The sequence below is a fragment of the Sinohyriopsis cumingii genome, chromosome 15 (genome assembly GCF_028554795.1).
Source record: "Sinohyriopsis cumingii isolate HCF-2022 chromosome 15, ASM2855479v2, whole genome shotgun sequence".
Lineage (NCBI taxonomy): Eukaryota > Metazoa > Mollusca > Bivalvia > Unionida > Unionidae > Sinohyriopsis > Sinohyriopsis cumingii.
In genome coordinates, this window is record NC_142975.1 from 41745767 (window position 1) to 41764671 (window position 18905).

An 18905-nucleotide genomic window follows, 5' to 3' on the forward strand; every position below is an offset into this window, starting at 1 on the left:
TAAAGCTACATTAAAAATCCAAATCACACACTTCTAGGTCAATATAGAGTACATTCTCCCAATAGTGATAGCCTCATTTTGCTTTTTAGCACTCTGTGTCAGGAATGGCAACTCGTCTGAAACACTTACTGTGAAAGGTGTCCATTGGCAAGTAACAGAATTGTAATCAGATGTCTTCTATGGAAAGAATGTGGCTAAACTACACTAAACCTGAAGTTGCCAGCAATGAAGTCCATGACCATGTTATTTCATATTCATTATTTGATATGTCCAACAAAAAAGTTGTATCCACTGATTAGATAAATAAATTCTATTGAAAAGTCTCAGCTTGCTAAGATGCCATCATGGAAATCAATTTATCAGAACGACACAATAAATTTAATCATTCAAGATGGCTAACTTCATCATGGAAGAGATTCTGAATAACATTAATTAATCTGTTTCTCTTTTTGGTATGTCATTTTAAAATCTGTCTCTTTTTGGTGTGTCATTTTAAAATCTCTCTTTTTGGTGTGTCATTTTAAAATCTGTCTCTTTTTGGTGTGTCATTTTAAAATCTGTCTCTTTTTGGTGTGTCATTTTAAAATCTGTCTCTTTTTGGTGTGTCATTTCAAAATCTGTCTCTTTTTGGTATGTCATTTTAAAATCTGTCTCTTTGGTATGTCATTTTAAAATCTGTCTCTTTGGTATGTCATTTTAAAATCTGTCTCTTTGGCATGTCATTTTAAAATCTGTCTCTTTGGTATGTCATTTTAAAATCTGTCTCTATTTTGGTATGTCATTTTAAAATCTGTCTCTTTTTGGTGTGTCATTTTAAAATCTGTCTCTTTTTGGTGTGTCATTTTAAAATCTGTCTCATTTTGGTGTGTCATTTTAAAATCTGTCTCTTTTTGGTGTGTCATTTTAAAATCTCTTATTGGTATGTCATTTTAAAGTCTGTCTCTTTTTGGTGTGCCATTATAAAATCTGTCTTTTTGGTGTGTCATTTTAAAATCGGTCTCTTTTTGGTATGTCATTTTAAAATCTGTCTCTTTTTGGTGTGTCATTTTAAAATCTGTCTCTTTTTGGTATGTCATTTTAAAATCTGTCTCTTTTTGGTATGTCATTTTAAAATCTCTCTCTTTGGCATGTCTCTTTTTGGTGTGTCATTTTAAAATCTGTCTCATTTTGGTGTGTCACTTTAAAATCTGTCTCTTTTTGGTGTGTCATTTTAAAATCTCTTATTGGTATGTCATTTTAAAATCTGTCTCTTTTTGGTGTGCCATTATAAAATCTGTCTTTTTGGTGTGTCATTTTAAAATCGGTCTCTTTTTGCTGTGTCATTTTAAAATCTGTCTCATTTTGGTATGTCATTTTAAAATGTCTGGGGGCCCCGAGTGGCCGAGTGGTCTAAAGCACTCTCCGTTATGGATCACTGCCATCTCACCTCTGTCTGCGTAGGTTCGAGTCTCGGATTCAGCCAATGTAGGTATGTGAAAAAGCTTGCTAGTAGCTTCTCGTGGGTCGGTGGTTCTTTCCGGGGTTTTCCCAGGTTCTTCCTCCACCATTAATACTGGCCGCCATGTATAGTCTATCTTGTGCTGAAAAATGGCGTTAAACCCTACAACAACAAAAAATAAATTAAAATGTCTCTTTTTGGTGTGTCATTTTAAAATTGTCTCTTTTTGGTATGTCATTTTAAGATCTGTCTCTTTTTGGTGTGTCATTTTAAAATTTGTCTCTTTTTGGTACATCATTTTAAAATCTGTCTCTTTTTGGTATGTCATTTTAAAATCTGTCTCTTTTTGGTATGTCATTTTAAAATCTGTCTCTTTTTGGTATGTCATTTTAAAATCTGTGGACTCTGTTGCATGGTAGGCAGCTACTCCTAAAACTAGACTTGTGATGACAGTCATGGTGATGGACACAAATGCAGGAATAGCAAAGAAACCATCAAGCACAAATTCTCAATTGTTTTATCAGTAATTTCAGATTTTTTGTTTTCCTCAGAAATCGATTGAAAATTATTCCACTATCAAACCATTATGACATGTACCCCGCTGTCTATCTCCAAAAAAATAACCTGTCACATTTAAATAGAGTGGAGAATTATTTAACTCCTCCATGCCTTACAAATTTTAGATCAAAGTTAGGAGAGAGAGAGGGGACACACTGGTTACAGTTACTCTGTCCATATCATTTATTGTATGATGTATTGATTTGAATATAAGTGTAAGAATTACAAATGTTAGGTTTTAGGGATATATTTCTGAACGTTTAGGAATATTACAGAGATAGTTTCTTTACTTAGTTTTACTTCATCTTTCAGTAATAAATCTAAAGTTAGACAAGGAATGTGTTGAAAATAGAGTGATAGAGCTGAGACATATGGATATTAAATAAGGGGCAGTTGGTTGTTGTTGTTGTTGTAGTAGGGTTTAACGCCATTTTTCAGCACACGATAGGCTATACATGGCGGCCGGTATTAATGGTGGAGGAAGAACCCAGGAAAACCCCGGAAAGAACCACCGACCCACGAGAAACTACTGGCAAGCTTTCTCACATACCCACATTGGCTGAATCCAAGACTCGAACCCACGCAGACAGAAGGGGGCAGTTGGAAAAAAGCATTTATCAACATCTTTATTATCACAACTACATGGACACATAGGTGAATTAACTAAATAAATTCTCTCTGTAATGATTGGATTTGAGGGTAAGGTTTAGTATGTACTAGGATATTAGGTGATGTTTGCCATCTTCATAATATCATGGTGACATGTTAGTTGCATTAGATAAATGGCTTGGTTGGGTTTTTTTATATACAAGATTTAAAGATTAAAGTACTTTTGGATATCTTCAGGGAGAGAGTTCCAGAAATCAGTTGTGATAGGAAAAAAGACATAAGAAAAAGATGAAGTATGAATGGGATTAGTTTGATGATTAGTGAGTTACATGGATGATGATAACTTGTATCACCTTTGTAGATTATGGATTTGCATGTTTAATGCCATTTTTCAACATGTCATACATGGCAACCAGCATACCAGGTGGAGGAAGAACTCGGGAAAACCTAGGGAAAATTAAGTGACCCATGGGAAATTAATGGCAAGCTTTCTAATGTATCAGTGTTAGCTGAGTCTGACACTCAAACCCACACAGACAGATGACATGTCAGCAGTCTGTAAAGGCTAGCACCTAGGACCACTAGACCACTTGGAGCATCCACCTCTGTGGAGGAAGGTCCTTTAAATAAATACTTTTTATTTATAATTGAATATATTTTATCCATAACATTTCCTTTTTCTTCATTGTACAAGAGTTTCATAACTAGTTCTGCATAAAGGGATTCTCTAGATCAAGAAATAATAAATGGGTAGACCTTTAACAATTTGTGCAGCTACCAATTTAATTTTTTCAAGTTTTTCGATCTATTGTTGCAGACTTTTAAGCATATTCTAAAATTGGACACGAATGGTATGGTGTGATAAGTTTTATTTACTCCTAAATAACCAGCCAAAGGAGCTTCATGGACTTGACTAAGACTTTCCTGTCCATACAACTTAGGAACAACAATATGATAGCTACTGACAAATTGTCTCCAGCAGGTACCTTACTCAGGTGGTCTCCATTTTCTAGGGACACCATTTTTGACAAAATGGCAAACACTCACTTATATAACTTCAATTTCACTAATTGCCCTTTGAAATAAACAGGAGATCTTATGATCTTGGTCCTATTTGACAATAGAAGATTGTCATTTGTCACCCTGATTAGAATAAAGGGAATGATTAGTAAAAGGAGGATCACTATTATCAATACCTTTTGATTGATCCATACCTATAGCAACTGTGGCCTCATGAAACCCTGACCAATAAATGTGTTATCTAAAGGAGTAATTTACTGATGAACATCATTGTCAAGAGCTGTCTTCGCCATAGCTTTAATAACTGCACAAGCTGGGTATAAATCAGGGATTCATTTTCAATGGGATGACTTTCTGATTCAAACAAGGTTTGTCAGTTACAAGTGGATTAACCACAACCTTGTCTCCAGCTAGGTCATTGCTTAGTAATAAATGAAACCCTTCGATAGATAAAGACGTAACTGGTCCTTAGACAATGTCTGATGACAAATTTACACAATGGGGTGGAACATTAATACAGACACACTCTGCTCCCTGAATAAGAACACTTCCATTAGAAGAAGTCTTCTCAGATAAAGAAAAGATAAATAAAAGACTGAGAAGTTCCTGTGTCCCATAAAATTTTAATAAGGATAAGATTGGCAGAATCACTAATAAGTGATGCATAACCTTTAGATATGAATGGTTCATAAGTTTCCATCCTAAAATCAGACCGGGTTTGTTTGACCCAAAACATGCATTGATTTCAATACACGAACATTGATTTGACCCTTTAGAAATAGGAGATTTTGGAATATTCTGTTGCTTATTTTTCAGTCTGTAGCAGTTAAAAAATAACGTGTCCTTTCTTCTTGCATTATGTGTATGTTGGAAGGATTTCTGATCGATATATTAGAAACTTGATTCATAAAAGCTGTACCGGGGTAAGATTTAGAAGTGCATGTATTAGGCTGAAATAGTTTTTTACCAATAAACTGTTGAGTGGAAAGACATTAACAAAACAAACTTTAAGAGTCGATGTATAATCATCAGCCGTACTATCTGCATTTTCTAAAGTTTCGACAGTTTGCTCATCAAGGTAGGTTGAGTGTAATGTTGTAATAAAGAAAAGGTCAGAAAGCGGCGGGTATGTGCGAAAGCTTGCCAGTAGCTTCCAGTGGGTTGGTTGTTTTTCCAGGTCTTTCCCCGAGCTCTTCCCCCACCAAATATATTTGCTACAATGTATAGCCTATCAAATCTTGCTACCCAGCTGAAGTTAAGGCTACCATCCTAGGCATATAAATTTGGGTTTCCAATGTGAAGCCACGGATGACATGTAACAAGCTGCATATGCATGGTGGTAAAACTGAAACCATCCTGATCACCACGCAAAGACTTTATCATTCATGTCCTTCACCTCAGACAATAACTATCAGCAATGCCAGTATTAAATGTATACAGTGCGAAACCTAGGTGTCACTCTCGACAGTACGCTCTCATTACACCAACTTGTAATGAACGTATGCAGACTGCATATCTAGAGCTAAGACTAATCGGCTACATTCGCAATTTTCCTTCGGTTGATGCCGCTGCAACACTTGTGTGTTCCTTCAGGACTGTACTATTGTAATTCACTTCTATCTGGTCATCTTAGAATATGCTACAGAAACTCCATAACATGCCTGCCTGCTAGGATCGTCCTTAGAGCATGAAAAATTGAGGACATTTCTCCCTGCTCTGTAACCTTCACTGGCAACCTGTTCGATCCAGAATCAAACATTAAGTTAGTTCACTATGCTACAGAGCCATATATATATATATATATATATATATATATATATATATATATATATATATATGACATCGCCCATGTGTACACCGCGCCTAGAAACTTGCTCTTTTCTTCCGACAATCGCATTCTAAGTATTGCCACCGTTAAAATGAAGTCATACGCACAAAGTTATTTTGCTTACCAAGGCCCATCTACGTGGAACGAATTGCCCATTGATCTTAGACACAAGGGCACTTTATCCTCATTCAGTACACAAGGGCACTTTATCCTCATTCAATACTGCTCTTAAAATACCTATTTCGACTACAATCACGACCTAAATGACTTGATAATGTTTACTTCCTTAATTATTGCCATCATGTTTTTGTTTTGTAATTTCATGTTTGTTTTGTAATATCGTCGTTCTATATCTTTTTTATTTATTATCTAATATAGTATAGTGCTTAAAGCTTCTAAAGATATGGTGTTGTACTAAATCCACATTATTATTACTATTATTATTATTATTATTATTATTATCTAAACAATGGCGTTAAAACTCAAAACAAACAGAAAGTGCACCGAGTCATAACTAAAGTATCAATGTCTTGTTGTACCTTCTGTACTTGTTAAGGATATTGACCAAAAGAAAACTCCTCTTCAATAACTATACAGTTATTTTCCCTTTTGATTTGCAATAGTTGTGACGCAGAATCAAAAACTTTCTCGAAAAATTATTGTAAATCACGTTATGAAGCGAAGTTTGATAATATTTAGCTAAGTCATGGTATCATTGTCTTTTTTACAGTCCGCAATGGGAGTTAACTCTTCTTGGTATGATAACATCACTGCCACAAAGCGAAAGAATAAGAACCATACGGAACGTGTCTTTTCTTGCAGATATAAGCATGAAATTATCCTTAATAAAGTTTGCACCTTTCAAGAGATAAAAAAACAGAACCAAACTATAGACATTAAATATATATATTTAAGACATGACCGCATAAGTTTATCAAACTTAGCTTCATACTATGATAAAAAGTCATATATATATATATATATATATATATATATATATATATATATATATATATATATATATATTTCTCGGAAGAATCTGAAAGTTGTTTATATTCCTGTAGCTACAATAGTTTGCGGTTCGTCATGTAATAAATATATTTTTACATGTGTATCCATTTCCAATAATAAATGTAATCAGGTAGATTTTAGCTTTACCTGTACGGGGTTTTTTTTTTTCAACCAAAGTTTACTCGGTACTATGTAGTTAGGACTTTTCTAATGTAGGCCTACTATTTCTCTCTATGCCTAGATACATACTGCATATCTACACTCCACAACAATTTCCGTCTGTACTCGCTCTCACTCCTACAAGAACACGTGAGAAATAAAGCAAAATCTGTCATATATATGATTCGCAGTCCAAATACGATTTAATATATAAATTCGGTTGGAAAATAGTTGAAAATGTAATTGTGATTGCAGTAAATGTGTGTGACGTTTGACCCTCTCTGGGATTTCAGGGGCAGCAGCCACAAATGGCATTTCTCATGATGGTGCAAAGGCCAATGTGACTATAAATTTTGGTTAAATTTCACCAGCGGCTTAAGAGATTAAACGGACAGACGAACGGACAGATAGAGGGCTTTATAATTTCCCAATGTTTTTGTTTTTTACAAAAAAGTACATGGACAATTAACACCCATGTAAGAATGTAAGATCCCAAAGTTTGTTTTTTTTAAAATAAAAATTGCGTACACAAGTAACACCCATGTAAGATCTCACTCTCTCTCTCTCTCACACACACACACACACACAGACACTCTCTCTCTCTCTCCGTTCGGCCCTAAGCAATGTCTTCCTGGGGATCAATAAAGATCATTCATTTTACCTTTTAACTATTCTGGATTGTTGTGCTTCCAAAAATATAATTGTTTATTTTTCTTATTTTTGTTAATATTTCATTCTGTGTGTGTGTGTGTGTGTGTGTCATTGTTACCTGAAGTAGGCAATATTTTAGGTAGAAATAAAATGAAACTAAGATGGGGCTTTTTTGTATGTGTGGAGGGGAGGGATCCGCTCCGTTTTCCCACTTTGTGCTGTTATTTTCTATTCATAATTTATTTCTTCGAACTTCCTGGGAAGTGAGCTTCAGAGTCTTGGCATATATTTGTTTGCTAAATAATCATTACTTCAACATCAGCCAATTTCGTCGTATACTATTATCTACAAAAAATTATGACTAGTACCAAAATAGGTACCGATGTTTTAAATTACTCTTTTACATGACTGGGTACCATTTCGAAAACCTGTACAGCATTAGTCTGTCATACCTCAATCCAAATTCTATGATCTTACCCTAACGCCAATTCATACCACGAACACCCAAATTCATACCACGAACACCCCAATTCATACCACGAACACCTCTTCGAAGCATAATGATACAGTTAATCCCAACTCTAGCAAGCTTAAGAAACATTTGTAAAATAAAAAAGCTACCAAAAATGTAATTATCCCTAGCATTAAGTCACTGCGAAATGACGTCATCAATTACTATCTGCTTGCGCTTAGTGAATCTTAATGGTTAAAGTTTAGATGTTCACCCAATCAGGAAGCCCATAAGATATGCTAATATTTTGGCGACACTGACCCGTTGCCTGCGTTTCCGGCAGTTCCTTCTCTAGCATCTGGTACGTCTTGGGTTTGACGTCCATATAAGCCTCACTGCCACCGCTGACGCTGATCTGACTTTGAGCAGTTGGCGCTGTTTCATCTGTTTGCGGCACCACTGGTACTCCATCTCTGAAACAAGTAATACAAAAGCTAGAAGATATTTGATTATGACAGATTTATAAGAATCGTCAATACAGATAATGAACATATCGAAGATAAAGTTCAGGTCGATCTAGTTCTGGGATAAACGGTAGATGAATGATAACGGAGGCCAGTTTATATAAAATTTTGTTATTGCATCAACTTTTTTTTTTATTTTGTTTTATTCTCTTTTATTTTCAGTACCGGATGGAGTAAGTGGCTATGATGGTAATGCAAACATCCTTTTATTATCATAGGTACAGAGGAGAGCGATAGGGAACTATCCTGTTATCATATACTGTACATGCAAACAGACGTTTCAGGAAGCAGATGGAGTTACACCCGTTCTTACTGGCTAGAATTCTGATTCTGTTCTTATGGGTTTCACGCAGGGATGTCATTTAAACTGTTGTTTGTTTGTTTGTTTGTTTGTTGTGTTTTTTTTGGGGGGGGGGGTTGGGGGAGGGGGCAAAACTTGACGGGCTTGCTAATTTTCGTATATAGGTTACACCAATTTTACAGCACATGCATTTCTCACCAGACTCACTATTCGTAAGCAAATCTATGAAGTCGCTAAGAAGAATGTCACAAATATAGTCCATGCAGCGAAATCAACCCACTACACTACTAAGATCATGGAAAGTTCCAGCTGCAAAGAGCTCTTCGAGATTACTAACAAGCTAATGTCAAGGAACAAATCAACACCACTTCCAACTACCTTCTCTCCAGTCGACCTTCCGGACATATTTGCAAATTTCTTCCGTGACAAAGTACAAACCATTAGAGATAAGCTTGACAACACAATTTCAATTGACTCGTCGTCACCATACAGTTGGCATACAGAATTTGAGCGGCAACCATTAGCAGCATTTGAACCTGTCTATATGGATTTCATACGTACAATCGTGATGAAGAGTGCACCAAAGTCATGTGAACTTGATCCAATTCCAACATCACTGCTGCTTGAGTGCTTAGATCCAGTATTGCCTTCACTAACTGATGTTATTAATACCTCTCTCTCATCCAGGGAATTCCCATCATGTTTCAAAACTGCTATTGCAAAGCCTCTGATGAAGAAACCAACACTAGACCATAACGATTTAAAGAACTACAGCCCAGTTTATAATCTCGCATTCATATCAAAAATCTTAGAAAAGGTTGTTCTATCCCAGCTTGTATCTCATCTAAATTCAAACAGTCTTTTTAGCAATGTACAATCTGCATATCGCCCTTACCACAGTACTGAAACTATTCTTCTAAAAGTAGTTGATGACATTCTCTCTACGTTGGATAGCGGAAAGATAACAGTCCTCACCCTCCTTGCTTTGTCTGCAGCATTTTGACACAATAAACCATGATATATTAGTTCACCGTCTCCAGCATGTATTTGGCATTCATGATACAGCCTTACTGTGGTTCAAGTCCTACTTGGTCAATGGGACACAAATTGTATCTGCAAATGGAATACACTCCAGCCCAGTTGATGTATGTTGTGGTGTTCCACAGGGGTCTGTTCTTGGAGCTGTTCTGTTTATTCTGTGCACTCAGTCGCTTTCAAGTGTCACAGATCATCAACCAGTGTTTCATCAATTGTACGCTGATGACACCCAAATATACAAATCTAGCCACCCAACTGAAGTTGATGCTACCATCCAAGGTGTAGAGAGGTGCATTTCTGATGTGAAATCATGGATGACATGTAGCAAGCTGCAGATGAATGATGGTAAAACTGAGGCCATTCTGATCACAACACAAAGACTTTCTCATTCACATCCTTTACCTCAAGCAATAAAGATCTGCAACACCAACATTAAATTCACACAATCAGTACGAAACCTAGGTGTTACTCTGGACAGTACTCTCACATTGCTCTAACATGTCATGAACATATGCAAGGTTGCATATCTTGAGCTGAGACGCATCAGCTCAGTTCGCAAATATCTTTCAGTTGATGCCACTAAAACACTTGTATGTTCATTAGCACTTTCAAGACTGGAATATTGTAACTCAGTTCTGTCTGGTTCATCTCAATATCTACTCCAGAAACTTCAAAAAGTTCAAAGCACGGCTGTTCGGATCATACTTAGAGTACCACGATCAGAGCACACCTCCCCGCTGCTCTGTACCCTACACTGGCTATCCATTCGATCCAGAATCAAACACAAAATTTGTTTTCTGTGCTACATTTCACTGTCGGACTCTAGTCCAACATACCTTTCCGATCTCACCCATGTGTACACACCAGCAAGATACTTACGCTCCTCTTCTGACAATCGTATACTCATTAATCCCACTATGAAAACAAAGTCATATGGACAGCGTTCTTTTGCATACCAGGGCCCAGCAACGTGGAATGAATTGCCCACTGAACGTAGACACAAAGACACAGTGATCACATTCAAGAGGGCTCTCAAAACTCACTTATTTCGACTGCAAGAACAAACTTAAAGACCTAATAATGTTTCCTACTCGAAATATTCTCAGCATGTTTTCTTATTTTTTAATGTTTTTCTAACTTCATGGTGTTTGTTTTTGTAATAATATTATTATATATTTTTTATCTTATAGGTGTTGTCTAATGTTGTAAAGCGCTTAGAGCTTCTAAAGATTAGGCGCTATACAAAGTCCTCATTATTATTATTATTATTATTATTGTTGTTTCTGCCCCACCACCACCACCAAATGACGTTCCTGGTTTCACGCCATGTTTCAGCACGTTATAGGCACTAATTGGTTGATTACATCTGACGGAGGAACGTGGGAAAACACCAGAACAAACCACCGAAAGAAAACAAACTACTTGTAAGCTTAATCACCAATCAACATTGGCCGAGCCCGAGACGCGAGCCCATGCAGAGAGAGGTGAGATATCAGTGATCTGTAAATTGGAGTGTATTAAACCACTCGGTCACAGGAGGTCCCGCCAGAATTCAGATGTTTGGTAAATCCTGCCGGAAACCCCTCCCTTCGGAGACAACAGTATTTACATACTTCGTTCATGAACCGTGTGCAATAACATCAGAAGTCTGATATACCTCCCAGCTCAGCTTTTTAATATAAGAAGATAGGGAACTTTTAACGGAAGTTCAAAGGGAATGTTAACTACCTGACTTATTATCATTTTCTGAAAACAATTACATTGCCCTCAGGTTCCTTTCATCCATAGCCGTTCTACCCGACTTATCCTATTGTCATTAGTCGCCGGGTCAATTCATCCAATGATTTGTACCCAAATTTAGCCTATTGCAATCGGTCGCAGGGTCAATTCATCCAATGATTTGTACCCAAATTTAGCCTATTGCAATCGGTCGCAGGTTGCTTTCATCCGTAATAGTTTTACCCAGTTTAGTCTACCTTCACTTAAAATAAAGAACAAAATTTATTTTTGGGAAATGGAAGAGTGCGGACTATGAAAAGAATGAGGTAAACAATTCAAAAATAATTGTTTATGTTTGTAGATTTTTAGCGACTTCTTTAACACATTATTGACTAAATCATTCAGAAGAATAGTATTATGTGCCTTTCACGAGGACTCACCGAGCACCAAACACGTTCTTGCCTGGACAGTTATCGAACCTGCGAGTCTGAGACTCTTGGATTACGAGTCAAATGCTCTTCCAGCTGAGATAATGCGGGTTCTAAACTAAGGAGCATGATTTTTGCTTCATAATTTAAAGGCAGCGTTCGATGTTTTCTTTTGATTTGTTTGTTTGTGAAAGTGGAGTTGTAATCTGCAGATAACTTCAGGGCCATCGGGAATTCGTATTGCTCATACTCCCAATCACAATCAATGACAACGTCCGATAATATTTTCGGCTTGAGGGAAATCGTCGAAGAAATATACCAAGATCACAGTGTATCCCTATAACTGACAAAGATAATAATAATAATAATAATAATAATAATAATAATAATAATAATAATAATAATAATAACAATAATAATAATAATGAATTACAGGATATTTACTTGGATAAACAGTATAGCAAATACTGCGTACGTATAATTAACTGAGGCCTGTTTGTAGTATATATACTTGAAAAAGTGCATTAACTGTTTGTGAGAAATCGCTTTCCTGACCAAGTCTACGAATAAACAATAATAACATTTTATATATCAAAGTTTCTGAAAGTCACGAAAGGCTGGCTACATCAGGGTTCGGTTAACCGTCACGACATGATTACAAAGAAATACTATCCTCAGTCGTGACGCTATATTTCCTTTGTAAAACTGATTAATGATTATGCAGATCATTAAACTTAAAACACGCAATATATCTGGCATGACACCTTTGTATAGTCAGGCTATAGCTTATGACATGCACTTTATTTGGCATGATACCTTTGTATTTATAGGTTACTGCATTTGTATGGGAAAATATGAACGAGTTTTCGGATGGAATACTGCACGACCTTGGGAGTGCAGTATATCCTTCTGAAAAAACGAGTTCGTATTTTCCCAAACAAATGCAGTAACCTTTTTATTATATGCTCATTTTTTTTTAATTCTACCTAAGGTTTAATTATATAAACAAAATACACTACAAGAAACAACGTAAATGAATGAATGCCGTATTCCAAACTAAATACACAAGCGCAGACTTGTCATAACACAATAACATCATTATTAATGCACACATAACTCCGCCCAGATAAATTTGAACTTAGTCGCGCGCTCGACATAACTTTCCAAAGAAAATGGCGTGTCTAGTTAAAATTGAAATTTGCAGTCATATTGTGAATGAATGCACATTGCACCAACTTTTCCATTTGATCTGGAATGAATATATTTTGGTATTTTGTTTCAACTCGACGAAAGTTTGTGGTTTTGGACTGGATTCATCTGTGCAAATTATACATGAAATACATCGGATTGAAGTGGCTCGGGACAAGTGTGTTTACATCTGCAAATGTGTTTCTGTTTCTGTCATTGAATGTTTGAAATCATAATGTCGGGAAAATATGAAGTCTTTCAATTGCAGTTATCAAAAAGACGCTATGGAATTTAATGCTTATTTCATTTTGAGTGCAGTAAGGAGGATGCAATTGCAATTATCATCGAAATTACAGCACAATTTCGAAATGTGTAATCCAGACTGAAAACCTATGACATGGCTCATGTAATTCGGATTTGCAGAATTAGGAAAATACATTTTGAGGAAATTCAGGATGTAAAACTAAGTATATTTTATTTTGCCATTCTTATCACCAGCTAAAAAAAGAGAGCATATGACTTGTCACTTGCATGTTATTTGTAAGGACCTTATCTTCCGTCTGTTATATACTGTAGCTAGCCTAAATTCGTAGCATTGTATCAACGCGGAATGTGCCAAAATAGCTGGTATGTGGCAGTCCACGAAACATCAGTTTTAGTTCATTCAGAAACAAATTTAAACAACCACAACGTAAAGAGCCTCTTACGCGAGTGTACATGATTTGTGTACAAATCAAAAGTGCTGGCGTCTCCGTCCATTGTTTGTTTACAATAGAAAGTAGTTCTTTTATGCACTTGAATGCTATATGTGTATTGTCGCGCTAGTTCAGTATCGAGTAATACTGAACGATTCTGACAATGTAATATTAACGGGGGGAGGGGGGGAATGAGCATATAATAAAAGTCCGGTTACAGCTTATGACATGCGCTATATTTGGCATGATACCTTTGTATAGTCAGGTTACAGCTTATGACATGCGCTATATTTGGCATGATACCTTTGTATAGTCAGGTTACAGCTTATGACATGCAACATATTTGGCATGATACCTTTGTATAGTCGGATTACAGCTTATGACACGCAATATATTTGGCATGATACCTTTGTATAGTCGGGTTACAGCTTATGACACGCAATATATTTGGCATGATACCTTTGTATAGTTGGGTTACAGTTTATGACACGCAATATATTTGGCATGATACCTTTGTATAGTCGGGTTACAGCTTATGACACGCAATATATTTGGCATGATATATTTGTATAGTCGGGTTACAGCTTATGACACGCAATATATTTGGCATGATACCTTTGTATAGTCAGGTTAAAACTGTTGCCTGCTCGAATCATTTCTCCTCTAGCGTCGTCGTGTGTGAAGCTGCTGACGTCCACGTTATCAATCTTCAAGATGACGTCACCTATCTTCAGCCCAGCCCTTCCCGATATGCTTCCAGGAGATACCTGGAAAACAAGAGGAAAATGTCAAATAGGCTGCACTTTGCTTATAAGAAAATGTTAAAGTTATTGCAACCCATCAGTATATTTCGGAAAGGGGCAAAATTTGCTTTTATTAACCAGTGAAACGATGATGATGAATATGATGATCAAATCGGCGTGCTTGTTTGGAGAAACACGTCAATAAATAATGTTTCGATGTAAATTCCCCACGCCAAACGTCAGTATAAAAATTATGTTTGCTTTAGTTTCAAATGAAATACTTCTTTCAAATAAAGTACTTCTTTTTATATCCCCGCTGCTTTCAGTGAGGTAATTTTGTTTGTTCCGGTCGTCCTTACGTAAGCACATCCCAAAAACCCCGTTAACGAGATGACACAGAGAGCGTTTAGAGTGATCAAATGAAATTTGGCAGGCATAAATGTATTCACGTCGCGAGAGAGAGAGAGAGAGAGAGAGAGAGAGAGAGAGAGAGATGGTAGGCATATCTGTTACAAATCTATGGTCATAGACTAAGTAACAGAAAGAAGCAAAAGCAACAAGTTTTGTAAAACTTAACAATAATTTAATTTTCAAAATTCTTAGACAAAAATATTACAGGAACTTACGGCAACATGAATTGAATACAAAATAATCCCAAATAAAAGTTCTATTCAAGTCCAAAAGAATCAAATATTCCGAATGAATTTCAATTCCTCGAATGTGAAGATCTTCTAACAGTCTTGATATAGTAAAATGGCGTTGTCCAGAATTCCTCTGAATAATTCACAGCAGTCCCAGAATAATTGTTTAGTTCAATGATCACTTTGCAGTTCGAATGAATATTCTAAACAAATGTTTAATATTTAAACGCAAGATTAAATACGTCTGGAAAGTGATGGCAAAGAAAAACATAAGAAATAAGACTAAATACAATTGTCCTTCTCCACATGTTTATATACAAATATAAGAGGTGGAAATACTACCACACGACAATTCGCTAATATCCCCACATCATAAGAGGAACCACATAACATAACGCATCCAATGGGAACCCATCTGACCGACCTAATCATTGGGAGACAACCCCAAGCTTGTCGTCATGTTAACTGCTAACATTATTATCAATAATTTGATCATAGCTATTTGTAGATCATACGCATTTTTGTGTCAATCTTAATATCTTAATATAGAACATATACAAGTACACATAATTTAGCTATGTATAATCACTACAACTTACAGTCATTAATAAAATGTACAAAAACAGAAAGAAAAAAATACAGAGAACATTGTGACTTGATAGGCATACATTTATTTGTGTCTAGATCACATGAGAGAGAGAGAGAGAGAGGAAAAAAGCGTAGGAGGTATATACGTATTCATATCTAAATCATTTAATTGGTCTTTCAATCAACTAAAACATTTTTCTTTCTTTCTTTTTTCCTCACATTTTTGAACTGATGGGGCATGCCCCACTGAGACTCCTTGATAAGTTTCTCGAACTCGCGGAAAGAAGTGTGCGCGGTATCAAGTCCTGTCTAGATTAGACCAGATTGTCTGAGTTAGTATGTCTCTGTGCAAGAAACTTAACTTTATTCCAATTGCCTAGCATCACTTGAACTTGCAGGTGTAACTATATTAAAAAAATGTATTTTTATATTTTTCAAACGAAACTCTTCCAATCATTATAAAGTATACACGACTAAATATAAACGAATGAAATTTGGTAACCATGTTTGAATGCCCACAAAGAGGTCCAAAATAAGGACTTATTGGACTATTTGGACTTATTGGACTATTTGGACTCAAATGTTTATGTTTATATTCGCTGTACACGTGGTGTACCAATATAAATCTAATTTACGCTATCCTTAACAAAGAATGTCGTACACAACTATTTTCAACGTCTGGTTGTCATCATTCACAGGCGTAGGCAACAAATGAGTTAAACTTCGTGGAATTCATCTTCTATTAACGTATCTACTATATTATAGTTCTTGGATGTCGAGCTAAAATGAAGCAACCCTTGCTGTGGAAAGTCGACCTACTCAGTCCAATTATAAAATCACCAACCAGCGTTACTTTTTAGGTTGGTATTATAACCAACATTAGTTTTCAGGGTCCTATTATAACCAGCATTGGTTTTAGGTTTGTACTGTAACCAGAAATAGCTTTCAGGATTGCGTTATAACCAGCATTAGTTTTCAGGGTTGTATTTTAACCAGAATTAGTTTTCAGGGCTGTTTTATAACCAGCATTAGTTTCATGGCAGTATTATTAGCAACACAAGTTTTGGGGTTTTATTGCGTGATGATTTCTTCCAACAGTTATAGTGGTCCGTATGAAAATTTATTGGTACAGCTATGGTGGTCTGTATTGTATTTTCTTGATACAGTTATAGTGGCTTGTATGATAATTTCATGGTACAGCTAAGGTGGTCTATATGAGAATTTCCTGGTACATGTATGTATAGTGGTATATACGACAAATTATTGTTGCAGTTGTAGTGGTCTGCATAACAATTTCTTGGTGCAGTTATAGTGGTCTGTATGATAATTTCATAGTACAGTTATAGTGGTCTGCATAACAAATTATTGGTACAGTTATAGTGGTCTGCATAACAATTTATTGGCACGTTATGGTAATGGTAATTACTGTTATGGTAATTGTATGGTAGTGGTCTGTATGATAATTTCTTGGTACATAACAGTAATGTCATGATGCAGTCATAGTGGTCTGTACTACAATTTCTTGGTAGTGTTATAGTGCTCTATATGACATTTGCTTTGTACAGTTTTAGTCACTGTATAAATATTTTAGTGGTCAGTATGATACTCTATTGGTATATAACAGTAAGCTCATGGTGCAATCATAGTGGTCTGTATGACAATTTCTTGGTACAATTATAGTGGTCATTGTGATAATCTGTTGGTACATAACAGTCATCTCATGGTGCAATCATAGCGGTCTGAAATAAGCGAGTAAATAAATAACATTAAGATGAAATCGTCTCGTCATTTAAGAGATGTACGATATGAGAAGCATTCACCCGTCTCGTCATTTGAGAGCCGTACGATGAGAAGCAGACCATTCTTACAAATTCTTATCAAAAGTAATGTATGAAATGTTTAGAATACAGTATAACGATCAAGACAAGAAATTGAAGCAATTTTTGTCAACTCACATCAAGAAAATTGATATACAAATTGAAACGGAATAAGTTCTAACAAAAGATTATAGACTCATATCATGAATGAATTGTATGCGATTGGTGCAAATACCTTCTATCTTAGCAGAATCTATCTGTGTTTTTAAGGTTCCTTGTCTTTCAAACTTCCAGACACCCATATTGGATAACTTTTACCACAAAAGATACTTGTTATTTTTCTCTCATAGCTAAGAACCTTTTGTCTTCCCTGGAAACTTAGACTAATTTTTCGAGAGAGAATACTTAAAACATTGAATTTGGACTAGGAAACAAACACTCTTTATTTAGCCAATCATAATTCAATTTTCTAACCGCTGAAGATTAAATCCATCGGATTTAGACTAATTTTCCCTTACTAATAACCATTTCTGGAAAATTTCATTTTATAACACTTAATTTAAATGGCAATCGATTGTCTCCGCATCATCTCAACTCTGTCATTTTCCCGGTACCTAACCCCCTAACCCCCTCAACTTCACATTATCTTGTCCATCTGTCTGACTGTTATCACATACTCTAATTAAACGTCAATCACTCCTCAAACCATATTAAAACACTGCAGTCTAGCTATTTAATACGGTATCTAAACCCATTCGTCAGTTTTAATTGTCACGTGTCTCGCTGCTCCGGCTAATATATTACATGACATCTCCAAAACATGTCCACTGCTACAAATTGGTCATAATATAACCCAAGATTGTTTCTGGTCTGTATCGTACTTTATTGTCATTGTTACATTGACGAGAGAGAGAGAGAGAGAGAGAGAGAGAGAGAGAGAGATGGGAGATCTTTATGTGTTTATGAGATCATTTTACATCATTTAACAATATCTTAAAGACAATATAAATAGACTCGTAGGTTCCGCCTGAAAGGCGCTTGCAAAGAAAAGTATCATAAACTCAATAAACGTCCTAATATAGCTGTATTTTGTATTAACACGAATAAATCTGAATCGTATTATGAGTGAAACATATAAATTTGAGCTGCATTTTGAATTAATTTCATTTCCTAAATACTTATATAGCTAGCTGTATCAGCAAAATAACCGTAGTTTTAGTGATAATACATTGGTCCCCAATAACAATATCAGAACGCTGATAATGAATACTAGAGTGTACTACAGAACATTTCGACTTTTATGTATCATCTTCAACGCGTTTCAGCTTTATGCAGTAGTTAAACGTACACGTCTGACAAACCATCTTACGTGCAATTAATACTAAATATTACTCATTTCACCAAAATTATGTTTAAATACTTACAGATATTTGAATTGAACGTCCTTTAAAGTCCTTATTATCCCTGCTGAATATCAGCCTTTTTATAAATTTAATTC

At 35.7% G+C, this 18905-nt stretch overlaps 1 protein-coding gene across 1 annotated transcript in view; it reads right to left on the minus strand.

The window, feature by feature from the left end:
* The window catches only part of LOC149781682 (LIM domain-binding protein 3-like), a 31497-nt gene that overhangs the window by 9704 nt on the left and 2888 nt on the right, over positions 1 to 18905 (minus strand). The window contains exons 2-3 of the mRNA XM_089935772.1: positions 14234 to 14385; positions 8047 to 8198 (exon numbers count right to left, since the gene is read on the minus strand). Of these exons, the coding sequence (XP_089791898.1) occupies positions 8047 to 8198; positions 14234 to 14385 (304 nt within the window). The remainder of the gene's footprint in view (positions 1 to 8046; positions 8199 to 14233; positions 14386 to 18905) is intronic.